Source organism: Erpetoichthys calabaricus, chromosome 4 (assembly GCF_900747795.2).
Source record: "Erpetoichthys calabaricus chromosome 4, fErpCal1.3, whole genome shotgun sequence".
Lineage (NCBI taxonomy): Eukaryota > Metazoa > Chordata > Cladistia > Polypteriformes > Polypteridae > Erpetoichthys > Erpetoichthys calabaricus.
This window is the reverse complement of record NC_041397.2, coordinates 248,348,573-248,366,367: the sequence shown is the minus strand read 5'-3', so window position 1 is coordinate 248,366,367 and position 17,795 is coordinate 248,348,573. Positions and strand designations below refer to the sequence as shown.

Here is a 17,795-nt window from a genome sequence, read left to right as displayed (position 1 = left end):
TTAGCCATCGCTGTACTTTGTATATAAAAGCCAGATCGAATGTTATTTACCTATTTACCCTGATTTATTTACTTGCTTCCTACAGTGTAAAGTAGACTGCAGAGCTTCCTGTGTTTTTATCGACACGGGCATGTTCAAAAAAAGTATAATGCCAGGAAAAGTGCATGCTGACACTTCATTTTGCAAGCAATGGCACGAGAATGCAGTCAGACTTCTTTTTTTGGCACATGCACTGTCCAGATCTAAACACTAGCATGGAGAGTCACTCGCGCACTGAAGTGTCTATAGCAGCAGGTGGAAGCTGCCATTTACTTATCTTCCTACAGTGTAAAGTCACAAGTAGACTGTAGAGCTTCCTGTGTACATATATAAAGTATGGTGACGGAAACAGTGTGACGTGCATTCTTTCTCTGATGTGGAACCCTCATCATCATCTGAGTTCACCTCTGTTATAGTGCGTGTCACATCGGCGGGAATGTGAACGTGACTGGGGGAATAAAATTGAATTAAAAAAAAAAAAAAAGCTAACCTGTTCAGGTACCATAAATTTACACTGGCTGTTACAGACTCAGAATCAAATTTATGTTTTTATTCTAAAATAGTAAGAATAAGAGCAGCTCACTTCTCAAAACTGAGTCATCCGGGGTCGAACTCGTGACCTTTTGATTACCAGTTCTTACCATTGCGCCACCAAAGCAATTGTATTAAAGATGTGTCAATTTCGCACCCTGTCGCAGGTTCTTTTTCTACAGTTACCTGTATATTCATGAATAAAAGTGTACTTGTTTTGTTATACTTGTACCTTTTGTGAAAGTGTTTATTTGATATTTGGACTTCAGGCTTCACATATTATATGCTTCATGTCTAGATTTTGTCAATTATTACTAAAACATGAAAAACGTTTTTTTTTTTTATTATTTTATTGTAATCATTCCATACAAATAGATCAATTTATAACAAAAAAAAATCAAACCCCACCCCTGAGAAGGAGAGCTTAGCCAAAGGAGAATTGCTTAGGGCTTTTTAATAAGGCAACAATGAACAAAAGAAAGGAAGAATACATATAGGTAAATAAAAAAAAAAATGTAGAAGGGAAATAAATGCGGTAATAGTTATTTCTCTTATTCTAAAATAATATTGGTTAGATCCTGCCAGGTTTTGAAAAAATTCTGTACAGATCCTCTAACTGAGAATTTGATTTTTTTCCAATTTCAAATAATATAAAACATCGATTTCCCACTGACTTATCAGAGGAGCGTTAGGATTCTTCCAATTTAACAAAATAAGTCTGCGTGCCAAAAGTGTAGTGAATGCAATCACCGTTTGCTTGTCCTTCTCCACTTCAAGTCCGTCTGGAAGAACACCGAACACAGCTGTTAATGTGTTAGGAGAGATTGTGACCCCAAGGCTGTCTGAAAGGCACTTAAAAATTTTTGTCCAAAATGATGTTAGTTTGGTGCAGGCCCAAAACATGTGACCCAGTGAGGCAGGAGCTTGGTTGCAGCGTTTGCAGGTTGGATCTTGCCCTGGAAACATTTTGGACAGTTTTAAGCAAGACAGATGAGCTCGATATATAATTTTTAGTTGAATAATTCTATGCTTTGCGTATATGGACCTCGAGTGAATTCTCTGCTTTGCTACCTTCCACTCCTTTTCTGATATATTGATTAAGGATGTTCTTCCCAATGTCCTCTTGGGTCTTTGAAAGGTAGGGACTCTAATAAGATTTTATATAATGCAGAAATGGTGTTTAATTCCTCGAAATTGAGCAGTATTTTTTACAGCATGGTGGAGGGTACGAGGTGAGGAAAATCGGGCAGTTTCTGTTTAACAAAATTTCTAATTTGAAGATAGTGAAAGAAATGTGTAGCTGGGAGGTTGAATTTGGAACGTAATTGTTCAAAAGATGCAAATATGTTGTCTGTATAAAGATCTCTGAGCATTTTAATCCCAAAACTTTTCCAGGTATTAAAAACTGGATATGTTTGCTAGGGTTGAAAGAGGTAGTTCTCTTGCAGAGGTGCCACGGATAAAAGATTTTCCATCTTAAAATGCATTCTAAGTTGGTTCCATATTCTGAGTGAGTAAAGCACAATTGGGTTATTAGTATATTTGCGATAACTTGCATTTATTTATTGGAGCGTAGAGCAGGGAGTATAAAGAAGTACTACAGGATTTTACTTCTATTGCGAACCAAGCCTGTGTATGTTCATTTTTTTTGTGTCCAGGTTTTTATGGCTTGTATGTTTGCTCCCCAGTAATAAAACTGAAATTTAGGTAAAGCCATGCCACCTTCTGCCTGAGGTCTTTGTAGGGTTGCTCTTCGGATACGTGGGTGTTTTGAGTTCCAAATGAATGAGGTTATTGTTGAATCTAATTGCTTAAAAAATGATTTATTGATATATATTAGAATGTTTTGAAATAAAAAAGAAGTTTAGGAAGGATATTCATCTTAACAATGTTAATTCTTCCGGCTAGAGTGAGATGAAGGTTCGACCATCTATGTAAGTGTTGCTTAATTTTTTCCATACAGACAGCGAAATTTTGTTGATAAAGAGCTTTATGTTTACTTGTGATATTTACCCCTAGGTATTTAAACTGATCTGCTATGGTAAAAGGTAATGTGTCCAATCTAATATTATATGCTTGTGAATTCACTGGAAAGAGTATACTTTTATTCAGATTAATTCTAAGGCCAGATATCTTTTGAAATTCTGTGAGTGCTGTTAAAACTGCAGGCACAGTGTTTCCTGGGTCTGATATATATAAAACCATATCATCTGCATATAGAGAAATTTTCTGTTCCAATCCTCCTCTGATAATCCCCTTTATCTGATAAGAATTTCGACAGTGAACCGCCAGTGGTTCAATGCCGATTGCAAACAGCAGTGGTGACAAGGGACTTCCTAGTCTGGTACCATGTTCTAGCTTAAAGTAGTCTGAACAAATATTGTTAATACAAACTGAAGCTTCTGGATTGGTATACAGTAGTTTGATCCATGCACAAATATTCGGGCCAAACCCAAATTTCTCCAATGCAGTGAAAAGATAGTTCCATTCAATCATATCAAATGCTTTTTCTGTGTCTAATGATAATAATATCTCTGGGGTGTTTGATTTTGCTGGTGAATATATAACATTAAACAAGTGTCGGAGATTGGAAGATAGGTGTCGGCCTTTAATAAATCCAGTTTGATCCTGTGATTTTACCGAGGGCAGCACTTTCTCCATCTTTCTAGCTAGAATTTTTGAGAGTATCTTAACATCATTATTCAGGAGTGAAATTGCACATTGATGCACATTGTAACAAGTCCTTATTTTGTTTAGGAAAGATGGTGATTAACACTAGAATTACCAGAGCCTACGAAAAAACTCGTATATCCGGCCCACCTTAAATCGCTTCTTAAATCCGTTCACACCTCTCCGCCAGCATCCTTTGTCCTCTAAATGTGCTGATAAAAGTCAAGCTGCCAGCAGCCGGCTATTCTATCCCCCCACCGACTTAGAACGTGAGCGAAGTTTTCCCAGCTCACGCCTTGATTGATTATGTGGGAGTGAAGTGGAGTTTTACAGTGGAAATAAGAGATCATTATTCTAAAGTAATCTGTGTAAACACATTGTTAAAACAGAAACTTTGTCATATTTTAGTAATAAATGTTACAAAATGTAGTAGGCATAAACTATAGAATGTGTAAAGCCCGAGTTCCAAAGATCAAATAAACACTTTCACAAAAGCTTCAAGGACAATACAACAGCCTCCGTGGCGTAGCGCGTTAAGATTTGCCTCTTAGAGCACAACAGCTCTGCCGCCTCTCAGACCTCAGAGTTCGATTCCCCGCTAGGGATAAAATGTTGCTTTTTTTTTTTTTCTTTTTAACCTCAAACGGACATAAAATTTATAAATTGGTATGCACTGTCAGTTAATGAGATCGTTATATTTTCATGTGGGATGCTCCTTTTAAAATATTTTTTTAACAATTGAGACTGCAATTAACAGGAACAACTGTCCTTATAACTGTTATTTTGAAGATCCATAACACACAGACAGAAGAGCACTGCGTAATAGGGAGACAGACAGGCAGAGATATATAAATAAACAGGGAAGGCACATGTACTGAAAGAAGAAAAAAGATCAACGTGCATTATTCCTGTAGCACTGAATGAGCTCACCCGCTCTAACATCACCCCTCCACCCGATCTTACTTAGAGAGTCATTTTATCCCTAGCGGGGAATCGAACTCAGGTCTGAAAGGCGGCAGAGCTGTTGTGCTGTAAGAGGCAAATCTTAACATGCTACGCCACGGAGGCTGTTGTATTGTCCTTGAAGCTTTTGTGAAAGTGTTTATTTGATCTTTGGAACTCAGGCTTTACACATTCTATAGTTTATGCCTACTACATTTTGTAACATTTATTACTAAAATATGACAAAGTTTCTGTTTTAACAATGTGTTTACACAGATTACTTAGAATAATGATCTCTTATTTCCACTGTAAAACTCCACTTCACTCCCACATAATCAATCAAGGCGTGAGCTGGGAAAACTTCGCTCACGTTCTAAGTCGGTGGGGGGATGGAATAGCCGGTTGCTGGCAGCTTGTCTTTTATCAGCACATTTAGAGGACAAAGGATGCTGGCGGAGAGGTGTGAACGGATTTAAGAAGCGATTTAAGGTGGGCCGGATATACGAGTTTTTTCGTAGGCTCTGGTAATTCTAGTGTTAATGCTTGATGAAATGTTTGAGGTAGTATTTGGTTGTCTCTAGTTTCTGTAAATGTTGCCAATAAAGAGGGGAGCTATCTGAGTGGAGAATTTCTTATAAAATTCTATGGGGTAACTATCAGGGCCTGCTGATTTCCCGCTTTGAAGTGACTTTATAGCATCTAGTAATTCTGTTAGCGTCAGAGGTTTATCCAGTTCCTCAGCACTTAAAGCATCTATTTGTGAAACGTTTCTGTTTTAACAATGTGTTTACAGTGATCCCCCGCCTATCGCGGAAGTTACATTCCAGACCCATCAGCGATAGGTGAAAATCCGCGATATAGAAAGACCGTATAAATAAACTTTTTTTTTTATATAGTTTAAGCCTTAAAATACCCCTCCCACACGCTTTAAACACATGTAAACTTATTAAAGCACACTTTGTAAACACATATGAAATGTGGATGCCGGGCTAAGGATATGAGTAACATCTCTCTATTATAAAATAAAATCTTGGCAGGGAGACGAGGCTTGATCTTCTCAGAAGACAATTTGACATCCCGTGAGAGACATTTTAACATCACGCAAGACAAGGCTGTGAGACAGAAGGAAAGCTGCTGTACAGGCTTTTAAATGATCGACACGCAGAGCAACAACCAGAACAGGCATCTTGGCAGAAGCAGCACAAACCAGTAGCTGATCTGTCCACTTCAGCTTAGCGTGCATTCAGCTCCCCCCTTCACAACGCGAGCGATGTGAAGTGGCAGGAGCGTAACGTGCCTCCGGGGGGGTTGAGTGAAGCGATCAAGACCAGATCATCTCGGAGAGACACTTTGACGACACGCAAGACTAGACATTACAACATTAGGAAGCAAAACCCATGAGACCGTGACTTTTGCGAAGGGATTTAAGCTGGGATGGATTTACGAGTTTTTTCGTAGGCGTTGGTAATTCTAGTGTTAGTTATTTACAGCTTATTTCTTAAGCTATTTCCTTGTACATAATTAAATGTGTTATTCATTGTCATCAACAGATTGGAAATACTTGGCACACTGATGCTATTGAACTATTAATTGAATTGCTTCGTAACAGATATGTTGATGTGGAGATAATGGTAATGTATATTATGGTTTAGTTGTTTAATTAAAATAAGCCTGTTGTTTTATACCATAATTTTCTACCAACTTTTATCTAAGTTATCAAAATATCAAGAATTCAACAAGAATCAGGACGGTGTTAATGTCCTTCAGCTCATCCTTAATTAATCATGTTTAAGTGCTAACTGATTACTAGTGAAATCTTTGCAAAAGCTAAAAACAGCTAATACCTGTTCTGTCTAATAAGTAAATTCTCTTCCATTGAGTTAAAGACATCACTCTGTTGTTGTTATGTAAAATAAATGTTGTTCCACACGATGGATTTTACTAGAAACTAAAGATTTTATACAAAAGTGTCTGCTAATGTTTTGAAAAGAAGGGAGAAAACTGGACCTAATCTGGATAGAAACAGAAGCTGAGGGCCCAAATGCACAACTTTATAAGAGAAAAAATTATGTCAGGGTCTGTAGTTTAAGAATCAGATGCTTTTCAGGCCCTTCTTTAAATAGTACACAGCAAATAACAGTATTTTAAAATCAATCCTAAAAGATATTTGTAGCCAATGCAAAAATGCTACTGAAAGGGAATTTTTGTCTGATTTGTTAAGATTCTTGCTTCTGTCTGTTAAACAAGCTGCTATTGATATCTGTGATTTCTTAGTAGTCTTGATATAGTGTAATACAATAGTCTACTCAAGCAAAAACAAACGCAATAGTATAAAAGTGATACTATTTCTTACATTTAAAAAAATTGTCATAGGATTATGTTTAATATATTCTTTTGAATCAATGATGACACTTAAATTGTATAATTCTTCTTTTAGCTGCTCCCATTAGGGGTTACCACAGTGAATCATCTTTTTCCATATCTTTCTGTCTTCTGCATCTTGTTCTGTTACACCCACCACCTTCTTAAATGACATGCAAAATCCAATGATTGTTTTCCCCCAAAAGCTTTACTTTATCACCAGAGCTAGTACCTTCAGTTTGTTTGGTTTTTTTTTTTTTTTCCTTTTTTTAGCTTAAGGAAATTATTGAGCATCCATTCTAAAATGCTAGTAAGACAATTAATCACGGAATGAGAGCCTTGGCATCATCTGGTGCTAAAGATTTGTGTTTTCTGCATAACTATGGTACTTTGCCTTGTGTTCAAGAATGATCTAGCCAAATGGGAGCATGTACAGTAAGAATAATAAAAAGGCCTAAAGTTAATTCTGAAGACACACCATACATGTGTAATGTCATATGTGTCTGACTTAGAATCACCAAGAAATACAAAGAATTTTCTCAATTTTTATATCATTGAATCCTGTTTAAAACCCTGCCAGAAAGGCAAACCTACTGTCTAGGGCAATTTATGAGAACTAGCCAACCCGCGGCATAGCATACGCCGCATAATTATGTATTGATGGGTGAACACTTCCTGAATGACACAGTTGTCCAAACAGAAGTGAAAATAAAATTGAGCCCGGTGCATTCTTTAACTGCATTTTCTGCCTTGTAGCGCAGTGGTAGTGTTGCTGGTTAACAGTAAGGAGACTGTGGAAGATTTTGGGTTCGCTTCCCGGTTCCTCCCTGTGTGGATAGCGCTTTGAATGAAAAAAGTGAACATTTGCAAAATCCGTACCGCGGCGTAGCATACGCCGCATAATTATGTATTGATGGGTGAACACTTCCCGAACGACACAGTTGTCGAAATAGAATTGAAAATAAAATTGAGCCTGGTGCATTCTTTAACTGCATTTTCTGTCTTGTAGCGCAGTGGTAGTGTTGCTGGTTAACAGTAAGGAGACTGTAGAAGATTTTGGGTTCGCTTCCCGGTTCCTCCCTGTGTGGATAGCGCTTTGAATGAAAAAAGTGAACATTTGCAAAATCCGTAACGGTGCATTCAGTAAGTACAATGCACACACGTTTAATTTGTCGGCCACTTTTTGCCAGCCGTCTTTTCAGGTTTGGGCTTATTTTGTAGTGTTACCGCTTGTGCATATTAAATCTTGAAATCCTTCGAGTAACTAATTAACTAACACCCAACCCCAGCTTGTGTAAAAAAAAATGCACCGGTTCTTTCATCATTTTGTTGCAGCCTATCAAAGACTTGCTGCCCCCAACACCTCACCTGAGTCTCTGTCGTCTGTGCACCTCTGAGCCACGTTGTCCTTTCATTCTTCTTTGCGGTTTCGGCTGCTTTTCTATATATAATCCACCAAATCACCCGACCACGGTAGTAGGAGGGGGGTGGGGAGCGTACACAGGGCAGGGACGTATTCAGAGGGAACGTATAACCCGCACTCAGTGGGTATTCCTCGTTCATGGGGAACAATTCGAGAAAGACCTATCAATCTGTCAATCCTCTCCGTGTCCGGGCAGGGTGAGGTTTCCCGTGTTGAGTCAAATAAAGCAAGATTTGTGTGTGGCGAGTTGTTGTGTTCGAGCACATGAGTAGGCACTGTGAATGCCTTGAGAGCGTGGGTGGACGCTTGCTGGATGAATAATGAATATCTATATATCTTCTTAGATATAGACTGCGTCTGATAGTTGTGATGGTTTTACACTCCAGCACATTGCAGTGAACGCTGGTAACGGTCAGGCGGGCAGGTGTATTAGAATTGGCGCTCTTAGAGTTGGTGGGCGTGTCTCTCTAGCGGTTCGAGTTCTTGGGCGGTGCTCTGTCGGTTGTATCACACGGTCGGATGACTTGGTGGATTATATATGATGATGATTAAATGTTGAAATCCTTCGAGGAACTAATTAACTAACTAACACCAACCCCGCTTGTGCATATTAAATGTTGAAATCTTTCGAGGAACTAATTAACTAACTAACACCAACCCACCCACACACACAGCTTGTGTGAAAAAATGCACCCACATGGTTGGACGACTTGGATTATATATGATGAACATTTGCAAAATCCGTAACGCTGCTTTCAGTAAGTACAATGCACACGTGTTTATGTAGTAAAAGGCAACTTATCCGCGACAAACAAACTGTTATAAATGCTGCATACCAAGCCGCGGCGATTTTTTTTAGTATACGGCGATTTTGAAATGTTTTTTAAGCAGAGGGAAAAAAATGAACATTTGCAAAATCCGTACCGCTGCTTTCAGTAAGTACAATGCGCACACGTTTAATTTGTCGGCCACTTTTTGCCAGCCGTCTTTTCTGGTTTGGGCTGCTTTTGCAGTGTTACCGCTTGTGCATATTAAATGTTGAAATCCTTCGAGGAACTAATTAACTAACTAACACCAACCCACCCACACACACACACACAGCTTGTGTGAAAAAATGCGCCCGTACTTTCATAATTTTGTTGCAGCCTATTAACTGTTTTAGACGCTGCATTCAGCAATTCACATCCGCGACAAACATGCCTCTTTTTACATGGTCCTGCTTTGGTGGGCGGGAAACGTTTTCCGTGTTCCTGCAGGACCATCTAAGAAGACGCATGTTTGTCGCGGAAACGAATTGCTGCATGTAGCATGTAAAACAGTTTGCTATGGTGCACGCGGTCGTGCGTCGTAAGCAAAAAGTCAACGTGGCTCAGAGGTGCATGTGTACTGTAGCCCAGACGAAGATAAATGACGGCGTTTTTTCCCAGTCGACGCATCCGAGTTGGTGGCCGTGGCTCTGCGAGTTGTCATTGTAATCCAATGGTCTTAGAGTTGGTGGGTGTGGTTCCTTCCTGCGTGTGCCATGGGCGGCTTACTTGTCGGCGGCTTAGTGAATCCACGCCCCTTCCGGTGTGCTTTCCATGGGTGGCTACTTGTCTTCCGGCTTAGTGAATTATATATATAGATGCTGTGTTCCACATGCAGCGTTCAAGTTTAAGAGAACAAAAACTAATAAACCATTAATTACTTTGATGAGAGCAATTTCTGTGCTATGATCGCATCTCATACCTAACCAGTATTTTACAGGAATAGAATCTATGCTTAAAAACAGTACATAAGTGAGAAGTCAAAAATTATCCAAATAGAACTGAGAAGGTTGTTTTTCCTCAGCAGAAATTATAGTACTGCACATTTTAAATAATTTAGAAAAATGCTAGTGTTTATTGCGGTTAGTTATGTCTAGTATGCTTTCAGAGACTTCTGTATAAAAGACTATAGTAATTGCATTGAGAATGCAAGTAAGTGGTTTCAGTTAAGAGATTATTGTTTTAAGTTGTAGTAAATTCATTTTGCTAAAGGAGCTAGTTTAGTACATTTAATATAAGGCAGTTCAACACAGATTCGTTGTTTATCCACATATGGATGTGGGTTCAGTGGACGGTCAATAGATTTGAATTGTAGTTTTGTATTTTCAGTTACTTCACCTTACATTTTAAAGAAGTAAAAACTTTCTCAGACAGGAACTCTATATTGTGTTTAGCCTTTTGAATCCACATTTCCAGTTGTACTGTTCATTACATTTTTAACCATTTTCACTCAGCTTTGCATGCAGTTTTTTTTGAGTCTTATTCAACAAACTGCAGTAGTTGTTGATTTTAATTTTTTTTTTGGAGTTGCTATGTCAGCTATTTCCTTCAGATTAACATGAAAAATTGCCCACCTGACTTTGTTTTCTTACTGTTAGATCAGAGAGAACAGAAAAGTGTATTGAAATCTAATCTATGATGTCCTTTTTATATATTGAATGGGTAATAAGCTGATTAAGATCCCAGGAATCTCCCACTACTTGGGTCTTGTCATAATTAGTTATTATGACTGACTATAAATCTGAAAATGAATGGATGAATGGTAGTTTAATATAAGTACTATTTAATATTAGTACTCTTTAATAATAACAGCTCAATATTCAAAATAAGCAAAACTTTCAAGGCTTCTGTCTATTCAGTTCTACTGCCTTGGAACAATTAAAAGCCACCACCTTTTATTCCTTGAATAACACAGTGAATATAATTACAATTTGCAGAGGCTGTTTCAGTTAGCATAGCAGTTTTCATCACTGCTGAGTTGCATTGCTTTCTAAATTAAATAAAATGTGCAAGTATATGAGAAATTAGGGTATTGCTTTTGCAGACTGAAAACTTTATTTCTGACAGCTGAAAGTGTTCACAAAGTAAAGAAGATATTTGGAGTACACTGATAAGAAACTAGGTTATAATTCAAAATTATGATGTTGCTGAAATGTTATTTTCATATTTTTTAATTTGTCTTTTATTTGTCCATTAATTTTTATTATAAAATTTTATAACATCTCACTTCTGTTATATTTTAGTCATTGTTTTCTAGTGAAAGAGAAAAATTTCCTATGAATTTAGAGAGTCCATTTACCTTGGGTCTGCTTTTAAGAAATTGTCTAGAGGGCATTTGAGATAGCATATTAGTTGATGTATTCATTTAAAATTCAATTTAAATACTACCTTCAAGTAATAAACTCATGAAAATAGAGTTTTTAAATGTATACTCTTAATAGTTGTTAGTTTATTGAAAAAAATATTTTATAGTATTTCAGTTTGTAATCATTTAACATTCTTCAAAAAAATCTTTAGGAGCAGCCAGTTGATCCAAGGAATGCATTGCCCATTGAAGTTCATTTTTATCCAATGACTTTAACACGAATCCTGGAATATCATCAGCATGCAATTAAAGATGAGTCAGTTTTTATTTCAAAATCGGTAAGTTAAAAAAAAATCTCCACTCCCAAAAGTAATATCTTAATTTCAAACAATTGTTTTTACCAGTTTAATATACAGTATAAATCTAATTCAATAAGTCATTGTTGACAGTAGTTGAAATTTGTGTTTAACGTGGCAACTATGAATTACATATATGAATTTACATTAAACAGAAATGTAATATACATTTTGTAAATCGATGCCATTCCTTTTATTAATATTGTCAGTGTTCAACTTCTAACAATGTTGCAATTATTATAAATGTTCATATTGATTATACTTTGTTTAAAAGTGATTTTTGTTTTGTATTTTTACTCTTGTTCCTACAATTCATAAAGGCAATCTTTTATACTCTTTTAATGCATTTGTGCTTGGTCCTTTATTTTTATTGTGCTTATCCACTATCTGTACTTTTTTGAACTCATTTGTGTACTGTGTTCTGGTTTAAACGTCATTGCCTGAACCAGTGCAACACACTGCCTAACCAATGCATGTCTAGTCTCTCTATTTCTAGCCATAATTGCATAAAAGGTTTATTGTAGCTTTGTGCCCTTCTGCGGTTTTTGACATTCCATGTGAAAGCTATGCAGCAGGAGGATCATGCATTCATAATCCAACCCTGGCGAAATACATTAATTGGCCTTCTGCCTGCTGTAATAGAGCAAATAATGAAGAAAACTAAAAGCTTTGTGTGTGGCCATACAGTTTGATATAAAGGAAAATGCAAATTCATGTATTAGTCTCTACTTTGGTACCATTCTGATTCTTATAATGTGGCCTGAATGTTTTATCATAATGTACCATCAAATTCTGCGTCTATCAAACAAAAAATAGTCAGCTCTTAAAGAACTTTCTGCTAACCTGGCCAGAAAACAAAACAAAGAGTGCAATACTCACCTGAAATAAAATAAAGCAAAAAGCAATCATGTAAATGTTTGTAAGAAAAGGCAGCACTTCATTTTATTCCTGCTTTGTACGAATGTACTTTTTCTGTACATATTTTTTACTTAGTCAATTAATTTTTACATTAATTGTTTGCATAGACAGAATACATTTCTCATGATGTACTGTAGTTGGATGAATCACCATTTAGCATAAAACAGTAAACTATTTTCACTTCGTCATCTTCTTCTTTCGGCTGCTCCCATTAGGGGTTGCCACAGCGGATCATCTTTTTCCATATCTTTCTGTCATCTGCCTCTTGATCTGTTATACCCATCACCTGCATGTCCTCTCTCACCACATCCGTAAACCTTCTCTTAGGCCTTTCTCTCTTTCTCTTGCCTGGCAGCTTTATCCTTAGCATCCTTCTCCCAATATACTCGGTATGTCTCCTCTGCACAAACCAACGCAATCTCGCCTCTCTGACTTTGTCTCCCAACCGTCCAACTTGAGCTGATCCTGTAATGTACTCATTTCTAATCCTGTCCATCCTTGTCACACCCAGTGCAAATCTTAGCATCTTTAACTCTGCTACCTCCAGCTCTGTCCCCTGCTTTCTGGTCAGTGCCACCGATTTAACCCATATAACATAGCTGGTCTCACTACCATCCTGTAGACTTTCACTCTTGCTGATATCCATCTGTCACAAATCACTCCTGACACTCTTCTCCACCCATTCCACCCTGCCTACACTCTCTTTTTCACCTCTCTTCCACAATCCCTATTACTCTATACTGTTGAGCCCAAGTATTTAAACTCATCCACTTTTGCCAGCTCTACTCCTTGCATCCTCACCATTCCACTGACCTCCCTCTCATTTACACACATGTATTCTGTCTTATTCTTACTACTGACCTTCATTCCTCTCCTCTACTCTCTAGAGCATATCTCCACCTCTCCATGGTCTCCTCAACCTGCTCCCTACTATCGCTACAGATCACAATGTCATCAGCAAACATCATAGTCCACGGGGACTCGTGTCTAATCTCGTCTGTCAATCTGTCCATCACCATTGCAAATAAGAAAGGGCTCAGAGCCGATTCCTGATGTAATCCCACCTCCACCTTGAATGTATCCGTCACTCCTACCGCAGACCTCGTACATATCCTATACAACTCTTACATACTTCTCTGCCACTCCCGACTTCCTCATACAATACCACAACTCCTCTCAAGGCACCCTGTCATATGCTTTCTCCAGGTCCACAAAGACGCAATGCAACACCTTCTTGCCTTCTCTATACTTCTCCATCAACACCCTCAGAGCAAACATTGCATCTGTGGTGCTTTTTCTTGGCATGAAACCATACTGTTGGTCACTAATCATCACCTCACTTCTTAACCTAGCTTCCACTACTCTTTCCCATAACTTCATGCTGTGGCTCATCAATTTTATCCCCCTTATTCTTAAATATCGGCACCAGTACACTTCTTCTCCACTCCTCAGGCATCCTCTCACTTTCTAAGATTCCATTAAACAATCTGGTTAAAACTCCACTGCCATCTCTCATAAACACCTCCATGCTTCCATAGGTATGTCATCTGGACCAACGGCTTTTCCATTCTTCATCCTCTTCATAGCTGTCTTTACTTCCTCCTTGCTAATCCATTTCACTTCCTGATTCACTATCTCCACATCATCCAACCTCTTCTCTGTCTCGTTCTCTACATTCATCAGCCTCTCAAATTACTCTTTCCATCTTCTCAACACACTCTCCTCGCTTGTGAGTACATTTCCATCTTTATCCTTTATCACCCTAACCTGCTGCACATCTTTCCCAGCTCGGTCCCTCTGTCTAGCCAGTCGGTACAGGTCCTTTTCTCCCTCCTTATTGTCCAGCGTCTCATACAACTCATCATATGCCTTTTCTTTAGCCTTCGCCACCTCTCTCTTCACCTTGCGCCTTATCTCCTTGTACTCTTTTCTACTTTCTGCATCTCTCTGACTATCCCACTTCTTCTTTGCCATCCTCTTCCTCTGTGTGCTCTCCTGTACTTCCTCATTCCATCACTAGGTTTCCTTTTCCTCCTTCCTCTGTCCAGATGTCATGCCAAGCACCTTTCTTGCTGTCACCCTTACTATATCTGCTGTAGTTTCCCAGCTGTCTGGTAATTCTTCACTACCACCCAGTGCCTGTCTCACCTCCTCCCTAAACTCAACCTTGCAGTCTTTCTTTTTCAACTTCCACCATTTGATCCTTGGCTCTGCCCTCACTCTCTTTCTCTCCTTGATCTCCAACGTCATCCTACAGACCACCATCCTATGCTGCTTAACTATACTTTCCTCTGCCACCACTTTGCAGTCTTCAATCTCCTTCAGAATGACTCTTCTGCTTAGGTTGTAATCTACCTGTGTGCATCTTCCTCCACTCTTGTACGTAACCCTATGTTCCTCCCTCTTCTTAAAATACATATTCACCACAGCCATGTCCATCCTTTTGGCAAAATCCACTATCCTCTGACCTTCTTCATTCCTCTCCTTGACACCATACCTACCCATCACCGCCTCGTCTCCTCTGTTCCCTTCACCAACATGTCCATTGAAATCCGCTCCATTCACCACTTTCTGTCCCTTGGGTACACTGTTCATCACTTCATCCAACTCACTCCAAAAATCTTCTTTCTCATCCATTGCACAACCAACTTGCGGTGCATATGCACCAACAACATTCATCATCACACCTCCAATTTCCAGCTTCATAATCATTACTCTGCCTGACACTCTTTTCACCTCCAAAACACTCTTGACATACTCTTCCATCGGAATAACCTCTACCCCATGTCTTCTCCCATCAACACCATGATAGAACAATTTGAATCCACCTCCGATCCACCTGGCCTTACTCCCCTTCCATTTAGTCTCTTGCACGCACAATATATCAACCTTCCTTCTCTCCATCATATCTGCAAACTCTCTCCCCTTACCAGTCATACTGCCAATATTCAAAGTTCCTACCCTCAGTTCCACCTTCCTCCTGACATGTCTCCTCCCTCTTCTTCTCCTTCTTTTTCGGCCAACAGCCCAATTTCCGCCAGCACCCTGTTGGCTAACAGTACTGGTGGAGGTCATTGTTAACCTGGGGCTCGACCGATCCAGTGTGGAAATTTGTATTGTTGTCCGCATATTGATTTGCCAAAATTTTACACCGGATGCTCTTCTTGATGTAACTGTCCCCATTTATCCAGGCTTGGGACCGGCACAAAGAAACACACTGGTTTGTGCATCCCCAAATTTTTATACCAAAATGAAAATGATTTACCAGTAAAAGATCTGTATTTTCAGGAACTAACCACAGTTTCAGCTTTGGAGAAATATGAAACAAATATTCACCCATTCTTTTTTAGTGTGCTTAGAACAATCCAGGCTTACAGAAGATCAAAACCTGTCTTGGCTGTACAGAGTGCAAGACAGGAACTAACCCTGGGCAGGGCATCAGTCCATTTCAGGACATACTCATAGCACACCACTTTGAAGCCACTAGTTAACCTAACATGCAGGTATTTTGGATATGGAAGAAAAACATAATTACCTGTTGGAAACCCATGTAGGTATGTCAATAATATGCAAAATCCACACAGTTTTTGTCCAAGTGTCACCCCAAGTTGTGTTCAGTTCAGTTCAGTTTACTTTAATTATCCTTAAGATGTTTCTAAAACCTAACTGGATTCCACCCTTGGCAATTTGAATTTATTAGACATGGTTTAGAAAGGCATAACACAATTCTCACTGCATGTAAAGATAAAAACCAAGACATGAAGCCTAAGGAAGTCTCTCTAGAACTCCACAATCAAATTATGCTGAGACATAGATAAGGGCAAGGGTATGAAACAATTTCTAAAGCTTTGAGTGTTGCCATGAGCTCAGTAGCCTCAATATTATTGAAAACTAAGATGTTCAAATCCACCAGGACTTTTCCTTGAGTTGGCCGTCCGATCAAATTGAGTAAATGGGCAAGAAAGGCCTTGGTGTCCGGGAGGTGAGCAAGAACCCATTTGTCACTTTAACAGGGTTTCAGATATCCTCTAAATAGATAGATATTTTATTAATCCCAAGGGGAAATTCACATACTCCAGCAGCAGCATATTGATTAAGAAAAAAAAATTAAAGAGTGATGAAAATGCAGGTATAACAGACAATAACTTTGTATAATGTTAATGTTTACCCCCACCCCCCCGAGTGGAATTGAAGAGTCGCATAGTGTGGGGGAGGAACGATCTCTTCAGTCTGTCAGTGGAGCAGGACAGTGACAGCAGTCTGTTGCTGAAGCTGCTCCTCTGTCTGGAGATACTGTTTAGTGGATTCTCCATGATTGACAGGAGCCTGCTCAGCACCCGTCACTCTGCCACGGATGTCAAACTGTCCAGCCCCGTGCCAACAATAGAGCCTGCCTTCCTCACCAGTTTGTCCAGGCGTGAGGTGTCCCTCTTCTTTATGCTGCCTCCCCAGCACACCACCGCGTAGAAGAGGGCGCTCACCACAACTGTCTGATAGAACATCAGCAGCATCTTATTGCAGATGTTGAAAGACACCAGCCTTCTAAGGAAGTATAGTCGGCTCTGTCCTCTCTTGTACAGAGCATCAGTATTGGCAGTCCAGTCCAATTTATTATCCAGCTGCACTCCCAGGTATTTATAAGTCTGCACCCTCTGCACACAATCACCTCTGATGATCATGGGGTCCATGAGGGGCCTGGTCCTCCTAAAATCCACCACCAGCTCCTTGGTTTTGCTGGTGTTCAGTTGTAGGTGGTTTGAGTCGCACCATTTAACAAAGTCCTTGATGAGGTTCCTATACTCCTCCTCCTGCCCACTCCTGATGCAGCCCACGATAGCAGTGTCGTCAACGAACTTTTGCATGTGGCAGGCTCCAAGTTGTACTGGAAGTCCGATGTATATAGGCTGAACAGGACCGGAGAAAGTACAGTACCCCTGCCGCGCTCCTGTGTTGCTGACCAAAGTGTCGGATGTGCAGTTCCTGAGACGCACATACTGAGGTTTGTCTGTAAGGTAGTCCACGATCTCTGTCAGCTTGTCCCTAAGGAGCAGAGGTTGGATGGTGTTGAAGGCGCTAGGGAAGACCAGAAACATAATTCTTACAGCACCACTGCCTCTATCCAAGTGTGAGATGGATCGGTGTAGCATATAGATGATGGCATCCTTTGCTCCCACCTTCTCCTGGTATGCGAACTGCAGAGGGTCGAGGGCGTGGCGGACTTGTGGCCTCAGGTGGTGAAGCAGCAGCCGCTCCATGGTCTTCATCACATATGATGTCAGAGCGACAGGCCGGAAGTCATTCAGCTCACTTGGACGTGATACCTTTGGGACTGGGGTGATGCAAGATGTTTTCCAAAGCCTCGGGACTCTCCCCTGTTCTAGGCTTAGGTTGAAGATACGCTGTAGAGGACTCCCCAGCTCCAACGCACAGGCCTTTAGCAGTCG

At 39.6% G+C, this 17,795-nt stretch overlaps 1 protein-coding gene across 1 annotated transcript in view; it reads left to right on the top strand.

Annotated features, from left to right (window-relative positions):
* Positions 1-17,795, top strand: part of rnf17 (ring finger protein 17) — a 234,783-nt gene that overhangs the window by 161,785 nt on the left and 55,203 nt on the right. Inside the window, exons 16-17 of the mRNA XM_051926656.1 lie at positions 5,733-5,813; positions 11,290-11,415. Of these exons, the coding sequence (XP_051782616.1) occupies positions 5,733-5,813; positions 11,290-11,415 (207 nt within the window). The remainder of the gene's footprint in view (positions 1-5,732; positions 5,814-11,289; positions 11,416-17,795) is intronic.